Below are 16,097 nucleotides of genomic sequence, written 5' to 3' on the forward strand. Positions count from 1 at the left end.
GAGCAACTCATCTCTAGCATTAGTGAAGAACAACAGCACTGACGTCACCAAGGTACCACCGATATAAAAGTGGCGTAAACCAGGCAGCACCAGCCCTGTTAAATGGACTGATACCTGTTCCCCTGGTACTAAGATTTCTTGGATTGCTTAAGGCAGGTTTCAGTGTACAGCAATGCAAACAACGAATCAGTTATCTATTTCCAGGACTTCCTTCCCCCCCAGCAGCTCCCCAAAACATGAACCAAAGCAAAGGGGACACTGTGCCTTCACAACCAGCTGGCAGAAGTCCCCATCCAAACCTGTGACCAGCCAAGCCATTCTAGCAACGGAAGGAACAGAGCGGAGCAAAACCAAGCCAAAGGACCAAAGAAACGGGGGACTTGAGCTCTTGAATGAGAAATTCTGCATCTTCTTCATCTTGTCCACCTCCATACTCTTGGCCAACATTCCCTGTAGGACAGCAGGATGTGGAGGACAGCCGTGAATGCCAGGAAAAAGGGGTTGAAAGTAATGCAAATCTCTCTTCTCTTTTTTGTTTGTTTTCGTTTGTCTGCTTTTTACATATATACACAAGTCTGACAATAAATGTGGAACACAGTGCAATGTCTTGGCTGCGTAGCATCCAGGACTGGCTTAGTTGTGCATCGTGGTGTGCCACAGGGACACACAGGATGGATAAGTAAAATTGTGTCCTCGGCTGGCTTCCATAGAGGAGCAAACTAGTAGCTGTTCCCCTGGAAGAAGAGCAAAGTCTTTTTTAAAACCTCACTGCAGTCTCTGGAGGGGAAGGCGTTCCTCAGAGGTGCCGTGGGCTAGGGTGCCCATTATGGTACAGCTTCTGTTTGATGTGCACCATGTTCCCAGTTGCCTCCTCGTACTGCCTGTGGTGACGTTTTCTGAACTCCTTTAAGTTACAAAATTTTGGAATCCAAGACCAGGAATTGTCTGGAAGGCAGAAAGGAGAAGGTAGATGAGATATTACAGAAATAGTGGGACCCATGTTCTCCCACCTTGCCTAGTCCTGTTCCTGGCCTGCCCCACAGAAATCAGGCACTAGTTACAATCTTGGCAAGTCTGCCCTTGAGCTTCACTTCCAACCATGTTCGTTCCCCAGCTCGACTTCATGCCTCAGCTGTAGCCACAGCACTGCCCACCCCTCTCCCAGACTTGCAACAGCCTGTGCCCTGGACACAATCAACAGACATGGCCCTGAGCAGACCGCAGAGCACATCTGGGTTGTGCCTGCTATAGGAATGGCTTGTTTCAAGAGAGGCACAGACAGGCTGCACTGGCCCATCATGGCAGTGAGGGCACGAGTTAGAAGAGGCAAACTCCAGCTTTCCTCTTATGGTAGGAACCAACTCCTTGGGATAAGCCCTATCCTCCAGCCCTCCTTGTGCCTTACTCACACATCAGATGTTGGGCTAACAGGATGGGCAAGATTCAGCAAAGGCAGTAACTTCGTACTGATCTCTGCTAATCTCTGAAGCTAGCAGGGAGCTGCTCTGGGGACCAAGCTGTTGGGGAAACAGCAGGGCACTGCTGCCACATAGGTATCACCCCTTTTCAGTCCTGGTTCTTATCTGCCTTCTGAAACAATCAGCACAAGGCACTCTCTGCCCCACAGCCAGTGCAGGCTGGACAGCGTGGATGTTTATCCAGCGTTTCAGCTCTCAGCCCATGAACCTCTCCCTGTAGCAATGTTTCAGCTGCCATTCTGTTTCATGAGAGCTTTGGGTCATTCCACCCAGAAATACACACAGCCCAACCCCACAAAGGAGAATCTGAAAGTCCTAGAGAATGATAGCTTGTATGAAGTTGAACTATTGCAACTAGCACGAGCTGGTACGTGCCTGCTCTGACCAGCAGTGCAGTTACTATGAAGTGCAATCTGATGTCTGAGTTTCTACAGAATATTTTCTATTTTAAGAAATCTCTTCCATCAGGAAGGACCTATAGGTTATTCTAACAGACCAAAATTTAAGCTGATCAGGACACAATGTGACATTGAGTCATTGCTAAGTGGTACTCATGTATTTCAGGGAGGGACTCTACATTCTATACCAGTAGAGTATTTTGTATTACCCCTACCCCTCTCTCTCATAGTCACAGGCACCATTTCTTTCTTTGGAAGGAAATTTTAGCTTAGGTACTTGTTCAATGAAGAAATAAGTATTCTTTCTGCTTATTGCCTTTAAAAATTACTGGATTTGCATAGCTGATTTGAATGAATAGGAAATACCTAAAAGCTCAACATTCGTTATTTTGCTCCAAACTCTCCAGTAATTTTTCAGCCTGTCTTGAGTGAAATGTACTTAGCACAGCACACAAGCACACTGTTTTCCTGTTTTCTCTTTGGACAGAGCAGTTTAACACATGTAAAACTCTTTACTGGAAAGAGACATCATGTCCCATTGCACGGTACACACTGGAAACCTCACCTACAGATTAGATGAGGAGGGCTTCCAGGGTCTCTTCTACCGCGCGTTTGATTGTGAGGACCCAGGGCTGTTAACAGAGCTGGGAACAGTGCAAGCACACAGCTGTGCAACAACCAGCCTGGTTTGAGAGTAGACTGGTCCCACACCACTAAGACAGCACTAAGAGAGCATGTCTCAGGCCAGAGGGGATGTCAGCCTTTTGCGACATGAAAGGAGCACTGCCAGTGGGATTGCTAAGGGAAGAAACAGCTGGTTGCAAAGTAATACTGCAGTCATTTTCTGAAAAGATATATCTGCACAGTATATTGCACCATTGGAAAACCCCTTCTTAAAGCCTTAGAATATGCATAAACAGGGAGGAAAAAAAATGAAAGAAAAAGAGATCATTGGGTATAATACTAAATTAATTACTAGCATTATCCTTAATTACTAAAATAAAAGTCTATGCAGTATCCGTTCACAAGAAGGTAGGTTAGATGGCAATACCATGTCTACAGCTCACAGCTCTGGAACAAAAGGCAACAGCTCTGAAGAGCAGCAGTGCTGTACTCACTATAGCATCTCACCCAAGGACAGCTCTTGCCAGCCCTGCTGACTTCATGGGCACTGATGAGATCACAGCCACAGGTGGTCTGATCAAAAACAGGTGTCACGGCCTCAAGATTGGCTTCGTACCTTAGATCTCACTGGAAACCCTGACAATTAGCCTTCTGCTTGGGAAATGACAGCAACACAGCCTCAAGAGAGTCCTGATTCAGAAACTGCTCGAGCAGGCTGCTCGGGATTTGGGAAGACTAATGAGAAATTAATACCATTTTGATCTGAGTTTTTAGAAAGAGACAGTCCGCTTCCCTAATTAGAATTTCTTACAGGTTTACAGATAAATCTTTCTCTTGCTCACTCCCCTTTTTTCTTGGAGTTGTAATTTAGCAGACACCATCAGTCAGAGTTACAGAGACTGAGGTTTGCAGGGACGCTGTTACAGAATTTCAAGTCATTCACTATTTTAATAGTTTTTCTGTCTTTTTTCCCCTCCAACAATTAAAGTCCATGGGCTGTCCATGCTGAGGGAGCAAAGAGGGGCAGAGAGGGCCTCTGAATGCACTGCTGTTGGTCATTCTCGGGATGCCAAGCTAACTGGGGCAAAGACTAACTAGTATGGCTAACACTTTTCCCTGTGGGGCTTGTGTCACCACTGAAAAAAACTGACACATCTGGAACAACAATGAGGATGGGGAAACCTCAGCTGATGTGTCCCTGACGCAACACAGAGCTGCCTGTCAGTGTCATCGCAGTGTCACGGGTTTATACAAACAACAAGAGGCTGCACTCCATAAGCACGTGCCGGGCTGCAAATCACATGCACAGAAAAAAATCCAGATTTCAGGGAAGTTTTGTCTGGCCTGAAAATATTCTGCCCACATGTGCAGACATGCAACCACCATCTGCCAGGCTGCCTACATGTAAACATGTTGCTTTCCATCAAACACCCCTTTGCACCAACACGTACTTTACACTTTCCAAAGCAGAGCCCTCAAGGCTGGGATCCTCGGCTGGCACATAAACATTCTTGCTTGTATAAAGCGGGCTGAGATATGGCTGGTCTGGCCTGTGCCAAATCCATATGGAACCAACGCTGCAAGACTGTTCACCTCCTCCCTCTCCACCAGCCTCAGAGGACAGGGCAAGGGAATGAGGAGAGAAAAGGGAGCCCAGGAGGCTGCACTTACCATACCGTCGGCTAGTTCTCCAGGCTCGCACTGCATAATGGAGAACCCCATCCATCCACACCAGAAACCAGCTTATACAAAAGCCCAGCAAAAGTCCCAGCATCAGATCAATCTCTTGCTTGGTTACATTGTCAGTCACAAAGTAATTCTCCGAGGAGTCCACCACTGACTGATCCCCATCATATGGAATAACATAATGGACATGATGCCTGTTGCAGGGAACAGAAACAGGGAAAAGCATCAGTGGAGAAGAGCTGAGCACGTTTTCCACGCAGCACCTGCCCTCGTGGCTCGGGGCTGGTTTAACAGCATTCCTTAGAGTTTCTACCAACATCCCTGGGAGCAGAAGCGCCGTCTTGGCTTTTTGTGCTTATGTTAGCAGAGGAATCAGCAGAGAGCGAGGTAGAAAAGTATAGAAACCTGAACCCATGCCTGAATCTCATGGCTCATTCCTGACACAGGCTCTCTGTGCCTAGTTCATCATCTGTAAGGACAGCAAGAGGTCGGAGTGGTCACCCCCCAGAGATGTAAAGGGCACCACTGCGTTCGTGGTCGCAGGCAGAGGGCAATAGCACATTGCTCCTGTGAACACACAGAGGGAGTGCAGCCCTGAAAGTGCAATCATAACGTACTGCCTCATAGGAGTTAGAAAAGTCCTCTGCCATGCAGTACTGCCAGTGCTAGCAGCTTCACGGCACCTCTCCGGAGGTGCGCTGTTTTGCTAATACCCCATCTCTCAGAGCAGGATGAGAATCGGATCTTTCACATATGAGAGCAGGGCGTGCTTACAGCCACGGAGGAAGTACTTGAAGGCATGCCTTGACTTCTTCCTCAGACAGCAGGTGGCAGAGACTGCACCATATCACTCCTGGGAAAGTCACACGAGCTCTAAAACCATCTCAGGTTCTCTTACGGCATGACTGGGCTGCAGGGTCTCCCTCACCCTCCTCAAGGAATGGGCAGCAACTACTGCCTGTAGCAGACAGCATGAATGCCCTCTCAGCACAGGAGCAGCCAGCAAGCCCCCCCCACCTTGATGCCCGGAATGCTGCCTGGGGTAAACAGCAGCTGCAGCTGAATCTCACAGCTCCCTCCTGCAGCACCCTGGCTCAGGAAGGTCTCCCAGGCTCACCCTGCCGGGTGCAGGATCTACCAGCCCCATGCCTGCCATCCCATCCCACCCATCAGCACGTGCTGGGAACACAGCCACGGGCCTGACCCCATGTTGTAGACAGTCCCCAGAAAAGCCACCAGCTTAGCCCTGTCCCCCAAACAGCACAGAAGTGCAGCAGATGCCCTGCCTGCCAACATGCACAGTGGGATGCAGCAGGGAAGGCTGCTGTGCCACAGGCTGCCAGTCTCCTTAGAGGAAAAACATGGATTCTGGAGCTTCCAGAGACGTGGGTCTCTCCCAGAGGTTCTGGTGACGCTGGCCCCATGCCTTATGCCAGAAGGGCACTTGGGTTCATTTGTGCAATGGGATGGTAGAGACCAAGCTTGGGATGATGCTGAACTGCTTCAGAGACCTTGGGAAAAGAAGGAAAATGGCAGGGCTGGAGTGAGGGAGTTTTGCAGCATAGAAAAAATAAGACAGGTCTGTGGAGGCTGAATAGGAGGGGACAACTGTCACAGGTGAGCTGAGCATGAGGGCTAGGAGCATCCCAGATAACAGGGGATGCAGGATGCAAAGCCAAACTGAGAGCAAGCTGCTCTGGAGCCTCTGCATCTGCTTTACATGGCTCTTAACCTTCCCTGAGAGCAGCTGGGAGCCATGAGGCTGCCCAGGCTCTGTGCTTAGCCATCCTGCCTCCTCCCACTGCCTGGTTTAGAAGCAGGCACTGCTTGGGCAGGTGCTGTTGCTGCTGCCAGGGAGCTCAGGCATGGCCAGCCAGCCATGGCGAGGTGTGCTCGCCAGCCCCACGTGCCTGCTAGTGTTGCTAAGGTTGCATCCATCAGACCACCACCACAGACCTGACACTGCAGCACAGATGCATCATCTGTGCCCCCAGCTCAAGGCCAGGGCACAGTTGCATGGGCTCTCTCGGGCATTGCCCACCGCCATCCCCACCAGCATTACATACACTCACGTCCCTCCCGCGCCCAGGGACCCAGCCCTGCTCCCACAGGCAGGAGAGGAGGCACTCACTGGAGGCCTCTGAATATGCATAAGGTGCAGGTTGCTCAATAATCATGCCTGAGAAATGTCCAAATATTTACACAAACAATCCTCCACTCAAAGGAACCTACTGAAAACAGCCCTAATCTCAGCAATGACTTAATGGAGCCCACCTGCACCAGAGGCACCAGCTCCCAGCGGATCAAGGCCCGTAGGGCTGTTGTACAACCTGGTGTAGGGCACGGGGAGAGTGGAAACGGCTGTGTGGATGGGAAGCCCATCTAGCTGTGCTCCTGCTGTCTAGTACTGCTCCCCATTCGCATTCAGCAAAGGCTGGTTCTAGAGACCAGACTGGGGCAGCAGCAGAAAGGCAATGCATCCAGGCCAGCTCTGATGGCAGCTCAAAGCGACCCTCAGAGGCTAAGGGCAGGTCCTGCTCATGCCTCCTCATGCTGGCTGGTTTGTAACCAGAGATTTTTTCCCTAATTTGGCTGGGGAAAATCTAGGGAGCAGTGTGTGAGGCAGGGCTCCAAAAAGGGAGCTCTTATTCATAAATGGGAGTGCTTCCACTAACTTCATGAACACAGCCAAGCAGCTTTGCAGAAGGGGAAAAGGTAAGCTTCACACATACCTCCCATGTGCCATGTCTGCCCAGTCACCGACAGGGATACCCGGCAGGTCTTTAACCTTACTCCCTTTTGCTTCTCGTATCACAGAAGCAGCCTAAGCGCTTCCACACAGTCTGCTTTCTTCACAGCTCCTGTTTTCTGCTCACGGGGCACTGAAGGAAGGGACACAGTCACCTCTTCCCTGCCTTGTCCCTTTCCTCAGCGCAGGCTGACTCTGCACACTGCAGTGGGATCTCCTCCAGCTCTCCTAGCTTCCTTTGGGCATCACTGGGCTGAACAGCACCTTGGAGACAGCAGAAAGGGCCTGACGCTCCTTTTGCAGCTCCCTTTCCATGTGCAGGGGACTATCCCCAAAGCTCAGTAATTTCAGAGTCCGGACTCAGAGATGAAGTCCCTGTTTCTGCCCTGTAGCTTGCATAAAAATCACAGAATCACAGAATGGTTAAGATTGGAAAGGACCTCTGGAGGTCATCTGGTCCAACCCCCTGCTCAAGCAGGGCTGCCTAGAGCTGATTGCCCAGGACCATGTTCAGATTGCATTTAAATATCACCAAGGAGGGAAACCACAACCTCTCTGGGCAACTTATCCCAGTCCTTAGTCATCCTCACAGCAAAAAAGTATTTCCTGATCTTCAAGCAGAACCTCCTCTGGTCCGGTCACTTGGCACCACTGGAAAAAGCTGGTTCTGCCTTCTTTATACCCTCCCTTCATGTATTTATATACATTAATAAGATCCTTCCTGAGCCTTCTCTTCTCCAGGCTCCATAGCACAATGAGTCGAGGTCTGTAGGTCATTTAGATCTAGAGGCTGTGGATGGAGTGGGGCAGAAAGACAACATAACCAGCTCTGGGGTGCAACTGAAGTTGGCAACAACTAATTTCAACACAACCACTCTGATGTGACTGCACCAACATGTCTGTGTACCCGTGCACCATAAGGCATATCTCAGACAGACGACTGAGGGAGCTCCAGGAAAGGATGACAGGCTGAGGCTGACCTTTTCTCATGTTCATGTGTGGGCTGGGGCCAGGCACACAAAGTGACCACTGACTCCCAGTATCCCATAAGGAGGGATTCAGTCCTTACAGTATCCCTGTGCCAGCCCTTTGCTGGTACAGCCTGAAGTGCTGTGGAACAGTCGTGCTGTATGGTGAGCCACCAAGAAGTCCAAAGGCAATTCATGGGAGGCAAAATTCAACAGAGAGCGAAAACTTTGACCTATCTGTATTTGGCAACTTAACTTTCCAAGTATAGGAAATCAAAGTTCCTTTAAAAAAAAAAAACTCTTGTCATTAAAGTGCCCTAGGAAAGCACTTGGAGGCCCTGCACTGCTACCTTCCAGGCAGCTTTTGGGAACCCTCAGTTACCAGAGTAGGTCTATGCAGTGGAGATGCCAGTGCTAGGTTTCCACTGGGCAGAATTTTCTGGAAAGGGTTTAGCAAGGCTTGGAGAAGGTGACTTCTTCCTGCTAAGTGCAACAGTTGGGAAATTTGGTCTGCAGAGGTTTTTATGCTTTGTTTTAGCTTAAGAGGATTGAGTGGTGCCACTGAGATGCAGAGGAGAACAGAGACAGACCCCTAGAAGTTTTCTGTTGCAGCTGAAGTCCTTGGGGATACTACAGGAGTGATTCAGAGACACTGGCACATCAGCACAGCATGTTATTAATAGTGCACAAAGGTCCAGGGTGTCCACCACATATCAAGGGAATTGGAAACTGGAACATCGTCTGGATGGCTCTGGGGGATGGATCCAGTGAGCGAACATATCACCTTTAAGCCGAGCACAATGTGCGTGCAGCAAGCCACTGCCAGCTCCACACCAGTGTGCTTCCAGGGAGGGCCGGCAGTTCTGGGGACCAGGTTCTGGCAGGGCAGCTCCTGAGAGCAAATGCTTCTGGCCAAACCTTGTTTTCAGAAAGGTGGCTGTCCAGGGGCATAACTCTCCAGTCAGTGCCTGTTTCACCAACCGAAGACCTTTGGGAAGAGATGAAAATTTCTTTCAGCCTTGCACCACCTTAGCCAGCAGTCAGATGACTAACGTGGGTGTGAGGACTCTGGGGTTCGCAGCATCCTCAGCTGTGACAGCTGTCACAAAGAACATGTAGTCCTAAAAAGGTAAACCCCTGTCCTGACCTTGTTTCTTCACAAGAAAAAGATGTACCAAATAACTTGAGGGCCAATTCCTGGGCAGTTCAAGCTGGTATCGGTTGTCACCACAGATCCAGGCCAAATTATTCCTGCTAGGCTAATCATGTGCTACCTCCCTTCATGTGCCATGCACTTTCAGCCACACGAAACAGCCGTCCTCCACCCTTGACGTGGTGGAGCGTCCACAAGAAGCAGATGTAATCGTAGGAAAAGAAACATAACTGCACTTCGGGCCAGAAACACCCTCCAAAGCAGGAGGGTCTGGTGATTGCCAGCGGCTGCTCTCCTGAAGCAAGAGAGAGACTGGATTTGCTGAGCCCTCCCCAGCCAGACACCACCGGGCTCAGGTGAGAAACTGGAGCTGCTGGACAAAGGGAGCGCAGTGTTTGTGTCTGTGCATGTCTGCTCGAGCTGTAGCATCCCTGTCCCCTTTCCCAGTCTTTGTGACGAAGGGGGAAGACCTCCTCTTCTCCCTTCCCGGGCAAGCAGCGCGGCCGGGCGGGAGCAAAGCCCTGGCCAGCACGGCTGGGAAGTGTCACTACGGAGCTGCCCAAAGCGCTATTGTCCCTTCCAGTGACCTTGCGTGTGCGCTGGCTGCTGCAGCTGAAGCACAGCATGGGAGTCTTTAAAAAAGCGCCACTGCTCTGTCGTTTTAAAAGCAAAGAGCCCGTCACTGCCTCTACACTTCCCGCCTTCCCTCTCCATGGGGATGGCGGCACCGCTGATGCTCCGGCCCAGCTCGGCTCCCTCCTGGGCAGGTGTCAGTCTCAGTCGGCAGCAGACATGTCCCACCTCCCAGGCTCGTGTTGCAGCTGTCACAACCTGGCTGGACTCACCTATTCCGTAGCTCCAGCTGCAGCAGGATTTGGGGGAAACGTGGCTTCTCCTGCCTCGCTCGCCAGCCCCCAGGCACATGCCCCACAGAGGGGCTGCCAGCAGAGCTGGAGGGATGCAAAGAGCCCCCCTGCAGCCTCTCCCCTAACACACCGAACAGCCCGGCACCTCTCAGAGCCGCTGCCAGCAAAGCCCACCTGCAGACCCATGTGGATGGCACCATCGTGGAGGAGAAAATGTCTCCCTGGGACCCTTCCTGCTGTAGCAGCAAGCAGAAGCCCAAGAAAAGCCTGGTGGTCTCCAGCACCAGGCAATGAGGGCTCCTAGCCTCCCAGCATATCCACAGAGGATCTGGGGACAGAGAGGTTCAACGGCTTTTCCAGAGTGGCTTGGAAAGGAGGAGGAAACAGACACAACACACCACTGCTCCAGCAGCATCAGCCAGCCTGCCTGGTCACTGGTGCTGCCAGTGAGCCCAGCACCAGGGCAGAGCCCCAGCCAGCAGTCAGCTCACACATTTCCATCCTATGCCCATCCACTCTCCTGGGAAGCAGCCCATTGCACTGCAGGGTCTCCATGCGCACCAGTCACTCAGGAGAGGTCCAGCATAGACTTGCCCCGAGACTTTCCCTCCTGGATCAGAGCCTAGTGAGAGCAGGGCTGAAGTATCCCTTGGACAAGAAAAGCTGACTTGAGGGTTGGCCAGGCCCCCAGCTCTGCTGCAGAGTATTGGCATCCAGGTAAGGCTGACACTCCTCTCAGTCCTTTCTAACCCCACTCACAGGGAGAGTCTTTGCCTAGGAGAGAAAAACTGAACCAAGGTCACTCAGAAGGTCAGTGGTGAGGAGAATACAAACCAGAGCTCCTGAGGAGCCTGTCCTTTCCCAGATAGGGAACTTCCAAGCCCCCCAGACTGTTTTGATGGGTCCTTGCTCCATGCAGGTGTCATCTGTTCTCTCCAACTCACCCTGCCTCCACGGACGCCCTTTGGTGTTTTTCCTTTGCATGACATCACCCAGCTCCTGATCTGCTGCCAGCTCTCTGCTTCCAGAGAGGACCCTTTACTGGCTGGGACAGAGACATTTGGACTGGGGCAGTGCTACACTTCTGCAGTCCGCCATAGCCCTGCTCTCTCCTGGGAATGGGTACATCCCAAGGAGGTAGAACCAGAGAGGCTGGGCTGCCTGCGTGCAAGCAGGTCCCAACATGGTGATTTGGACAGCCTGAATATCTCCACATGCTGAGGACAGAGGGTGCCAAGCTCCCCCGGGGATCTGCTCCAGCAGGCACATTCCCGCATGGCATCAACAGGAGCCAGCAGGAGTGTAAATGTGGCTGTCACCCCTTCTTCCTCCAGCGAGAAGGCAGATGTTAGGAGAGGAACAGACCCTGTCATACCCGGCATGTTCGTGCAGGCTCAGTACCAGCACCAGGTGCCAGGGCCAGCCCTGTCTCTCTGCTGGTGTTCTCACTTCATGCACCATCACTACACCAGTTTCCCTTCCCAAGCAACTGGCAGCACTGTTTTCCCACTGAACAGCTGTAGGCACACTTCGATGGGCAGCTTTGCCCTCCTTGGCTTTGCCAGGAGGGCAGTCGAGTGGGAAAGCACCAGTCCAGCCCAACATCGACACGACAGATGAGTACATCTGCTCCCACTCGCAGCCCAGAGGATTATGCCATCTCAGCTCTCGGAGCCAGCCCGCTCCTGGAGCAAAGGCACTGTCCAGCCCAGGCTCACTCCAGCTGCAGAGTGGCTCAGTGGACGTTGCCACTCAACAGACCGCAAACAGGCATCAGCCTTGACTGCCTGTTTCTTTGCACCGGGCAGGAGAGAGGGGCAGCGTGCACCTCCAGCCTCACCTCCCAGCACCACGGAGCCAACCATGCAGCCCGGTCCCTGCAGCCACAGGCAGTCACTGAAAACTTTGTACAGCACAGCCTTCACCTGCACCCTCTTGGCTCTCCTGTGTCCAGCAAGAGGCCACAACTCCCTTCCGACATCACGGACCTGAAAAGCACCTGCCAGGGCCCAGTACAGTGAGGTCACTCTTGCCTCAACAAATTGTTACCGTGCTTCTAGCATCAAGTGACAAAAAAACAGCTTCAGCCTCAAATAGCCCAAACAACCCTGACGCCACAGGGATGTGCATACTGAGGGCAGAGATCAGCCCCAGCAGTGCCAAGTGCCCAGCGTTCAGCAGTGCCTGAAGATGGGGCTGGTTTTCTTCCCCAAATGTCTTGACCCCAGGGACTCTTCCCCAGTCACTGCTAACACACTGAGTGCTTAGGAACATGGGAAAAAAACCCACAGTATAGTCCCCGGCTGCAGGAAATTAGGCCCTCGCTATGAGGCAAGGGTTGGCAGAGGGTATTTTAGGAAGAAGCAGGCAGGGTGCCGTAAGCTAGAACCCCCTTTCACTTCTCCTGGGACCTTCTTGTTAGGCCCACTCCCTCATGGAGAGGAGAACTGGCAGAGTCCAGGGAAAGACACACGCCTGCCCACAAGGAGACACCTCAGCACAGCCTCTGTGCAACCTGAAGGGCCCTTAAGGAGAGAGTCAGAACAGTCTGCTGTGCTGGCCATGCTCTAATGAGCCTAGAGCCACCAAAATGTGAGCAAGAGCCTGAGGCAGCCCTTGGCATGCAAAGCTCAGTCTGCTGCCTACCAGCCTCCCACCAGAGACCAACACTGGAGGGAGACTCATTGTGTCCCCGTTGTACCTCCCTGGGAATGGAAACTGTGGACAGAAACAAGGGAAGAGAGGGAGCTGGAAACACAGCCAGGCCCCCATCCCACTCCCAAGGGAGTGGAGATCCAGGCTGCAGATGCACTGATGACATATACCTGCCTTTGGCCCCCCGTCTGCTGTGGTCTGAGCCAGGAGCCAAACGCCTGGCCACCCAGGGCTGCCTGCAGTCTTCCCAGTCTTCTAGCTGGGAAGGGCACGCTAACATCACAGAGCAGCAGGGACAGCCAAAGGCTGAAGTCTGGGCTGTTTCCCTGGGGCCTTGCAGGGATGAGATGGGACATGGAGGCCAGGCAGGGGCACAGCACAGAGCCCCAGATCCTCCAGCACAGCTGGCTTCAGCTGGCACCTGAGCCATGCACGGAGTCAGCCCTCACTGTCTACAGCCACCACCAGTAAGGCAACAGCTGCCAGACCCTCGCACTGACATAAGCCCAGTGTAGACTGATTCCTTCTGGAGAGCACATCCTGCTCTACACTGGATGCCCAAGGCCAGGTACTCAGTCCAGCCTGGGGTGCTTAGACATGATCATTCTTGGGGAAGTGGTCCACTCTGATACCCTGAGGAAGGGCACAAGCAGTGTAGGTGAGGGGAAGGAAAACATTTCTGAATTAATTAGTTGGTGTGACTGACACTTCAACCTAGGCTAGGGCAGGAGGGAAAACCAGTAATTGCAGCATCTCAGCCTATTGCACATCAATCTTCATTTATTCCAGTTCCTCCTTCCTTTCCATTTCTGCAACACACTGAACTGCAGCCAGTTCCCTCCTCCAAGGACTCCCTTTGGTTATTGGCAAATTAAGAGTCCTTTATTAATCCCTGGTACCACTATTCACAACACGCTCCAGGATGCATCCTTGCCTAGTGCAAGGCAGAATTGCTTATGGCTCATGCTATGTGCACTAAAGGCTGCATTCAGAGCGCTTGGACAGCTGACAAAAAGGACAAGGCACATTCAGCATCATCTGCCTTTTAAATCAGAGAATTCAAAACACCAGGCATTTGGGCGCAGGTCAGAGCCTACAGAGAGCAGGTGAGGATCATAAACAAAACCTCAGCATGAGGCCACATAAAGTCCCACAGTACAGGGATGCTTTGTGCAAGCGTCTCTTACATCAGAGCACGAACATGTTGAAACCAACGCTCATGTGGAACCGGAGCCCATGCTCAGGAGTGGAGACTGGTATGCTATTTCTGTTGGCAAGAGCCATTGCTTCCACGTACCTACGGCAACTGGTAAGCTTCCACTTTTTGCCTCCTCTCAGGTCCATGCTGGACAATTTGGAAGCTGTTTTGTGCACTTTCTAAGAAATGACCTAAGTATGTCTGGGGAGAGTGCCATGTCTAATTTATCTGCCTCAACAGCATCTCTGCAGACATACAGTTAGAAGAGAGAGAAGTGCCCCTGCCACCTTCTCAGACATGGGCAGAAGGGACGCTCTGCTAACAACACCAGTGAGACCTGACACTCCTCAGTCACTCCACACGAAGTTAAAGTCTATCACCAGTAGCCAATTTTCGCCATCACTGAACACATCTGTGACAAGTAAAAACAGGTTGAGAGGTAGCGGAAAACTCTTAAACTAGTGAAAGACATCAAGATGGCTCCAAAAAATTACCCAAGAAAAAGCCAATCCTTGCCAAAAATAGTCAAAGACACTGTGGACGTTTCCTGTCCACAGTCTTCCCAACGGGCCTTAACACGGAGGTGCCTCAGGTGCCCAAGGAGCCAGGTATTTAGAGTTTGCTTACTAGATCACTCAGGGCCTGGCTGGATTTGGCCCTAGAAGTGCTGCTTGTACCTTCTTTGCTCTTCTGCCACAGAAGTCTGAGGAGGAACCGTGGGGAGAAAGGTAATGATCACCTTGGGTGCATGAATCAGAGTGGAAGGGCAAAGCAGTTTCCCTTCATTAAGCTAGGTGCATCCCAGTTTCAGCTTAGCTTCCAAACCAGGGACACCAGAGGGATGTGACGCCTGGGAGACGGGATGCAGCTGGTTCCAGAGGCGGCTTAAAGAGGAGTAAAGCTCAATCTAAATGTTGGATGTGGCAGGGGAGGGCTCCCCCAGCATGTCCTTTAACTGGCACAGCCTCACGCTGCTTTACTCCCCCACAGACAAGAAACTCTCCAGCAGGCAGTGAGTAACCAGGCACAGGAGGGGAATGAGGCCTCCAGGAGTGCAGGATAAGGATCACTGACAACAGCCTCGTAGAGGAGAAATTCACCTCCCCAAAACTCAGTCCCCAGGCTCTAACACAGAGAACAGCCAAAGCCCAGTTACAAGCTGAGCTCCTCAGCACCTACACACAACACGAGAAGTGCTACATTGTTCAGGAGAATTAGACATTTCCAAACAGCCATGGAGAGAGGTAGATATTTCTCCAGTCATAAACTTGTACACAGCAAAGGCATTACTCCTGGCATAGAATCCACCCTGACACTCTCAGCTTTCTAAATGCTCCACAAAAGCACAGACCAGCTACCTCAGTGTGCTCTGCCCAGCATCATTACAACTCTCAGGAGAAAAGCCACAGAGAACTAAAAGCTGACCAAAGATCACAAAGCCTCAAAGTGACACTGTCCTAGACAGCAGCACTCCTTCCTGGACTCAGATCCTCTGGGTTCTCCAAGCCCCATTCCACTTTAGCCACACAACCACCAACTGCAACAGCCAGACCACAAGCACGCTGAGAAACAACACGGCCCAGTGACAACAAAGCCAGAACGACAAGCATTTACACGAAAGTTACTTGCTGTCCCCGGGCTCACAGAGGTACATACACAAGCATGCACACAAAGGAAAACGGACTTCCAGGCCCACAGAAAACTCTTCTTCTGGAAAAACAAGCCCCCCTGTGTTCATGCAGGAGCTGCTGAGGAAGGCGAGACATAACCAGAATGCAAAAATGGTAGTCCAGCCAGCAGCACCCCGCCGCTGGCCTCCACCTCCCTGTGCCGTTCCAGTGAGATGAGGTGGGAAGCAGCTGGGGGGACAAGTGAGAGAGATCTTTTGCAGGTAACTTACCTTCCACAGTTGCAGTGACAAACTCGGTCTTCCCCTCGCAGATGCGGTAAGATGTAATTGTGAAATCTGTCCAACAACGCATTCATGTCCATCAAGCAAGCTATTGCCTGTAAGAGCCCATAACCAAGGCATCTGGTCAACTCTGGATGATGGAATAAAACATTGACTCTAGTTTGATTGCCAAAGACTGAAGCAGTCATAAAGAAAATAATCTTTGATGTTTAATGGGGCACACACACATGCACACGCACGCACACACACAGAGGTGCACAGGCTGACGGACAGTGCAGGGGGAGGGGGGGGGGGGATGGAGGGGAGGGAAATAAGCAAAATCTCTTACCATAACGATAGAGGCGCCCAGGATCATGAAAATCATGGTGTTTGCATTCATGGACATCAATAGGGAATTGCCAGCGGTCGGG

The 16,097-nt window shown here is 51.7% G+C and overlaps 1 protein-coding gene across 2 annotated transcripts; it reads right to left on the reverse strand.

Moving 5' to 3' along the window:
* Positions 1–796: 796 nt before the first annotated feature.
* Positions 797–16,072, reverse strand: TMEM240 (transmembrane protein 240). Of its 2 annotated transcripts, XM_086625750.1 has the most exons (4): positions 16,016–16,072; positions 15,676–15,782; positions 4,172–4,380; positions 797–945 (listed from the first exon to the last, which is right to left on the reverse strand). In XM_086625750.1, exons 1-4 carry the CDS (start codon positions 16,070–16,072, stop codon positions 797–799), a joined length of 522 nt encoding a protein of 173 aa, XP_086481876.1. The 2 variants fall into 2 exon arrangements, with proteins under 2 accessions (XP_086481876.1, XP_009986000.1); XM_009987698.1 differs by lacking the exon at positions 16,016–16,072 and having other exon boundaries at positions 15,676–15,875.
* Positions 16,073–16,097: the final 25 nt, after the last annotated feature.

Source organism: Tauraco erythrolophus, chromosome 23 (assembly GCF_009769465.1).
Source record: "Tauraco erythrolophus isolate bTauEry1 chromosome 23, bTauEry1.pri, whole genome shotgun sequence".
NCBI classification, from domain to species: Eukaryota; Metazoa; Chordata; class Aves; order Musophagiformes; family Musophagidae; genus Tauraco; species Tauraco erythrolophus.

Coding starts and splice junctions, on each gene's coding strand:
- TMEM240 (XM_009987698.1), bottom strand. CDS start 15,875: ATGACTGCTTCAGTCTTTGGCAATCAAACTAGAGTCAATGTTTTATTC. Junction 4,381..15,675: donor TGTCACTGCAACTGTGGAAG/GTAAGTTACCTG, acceptor TCCCTGCAACAG/GCATCATGTCCATTATGTTA. Junction 946..4,171: donor GAGAACTAGCCGACGGTATG/GTAAGTGCAGCC, acceptor TCTGCCTTCCAG/ACAATTCCTGGTCTTGGATT.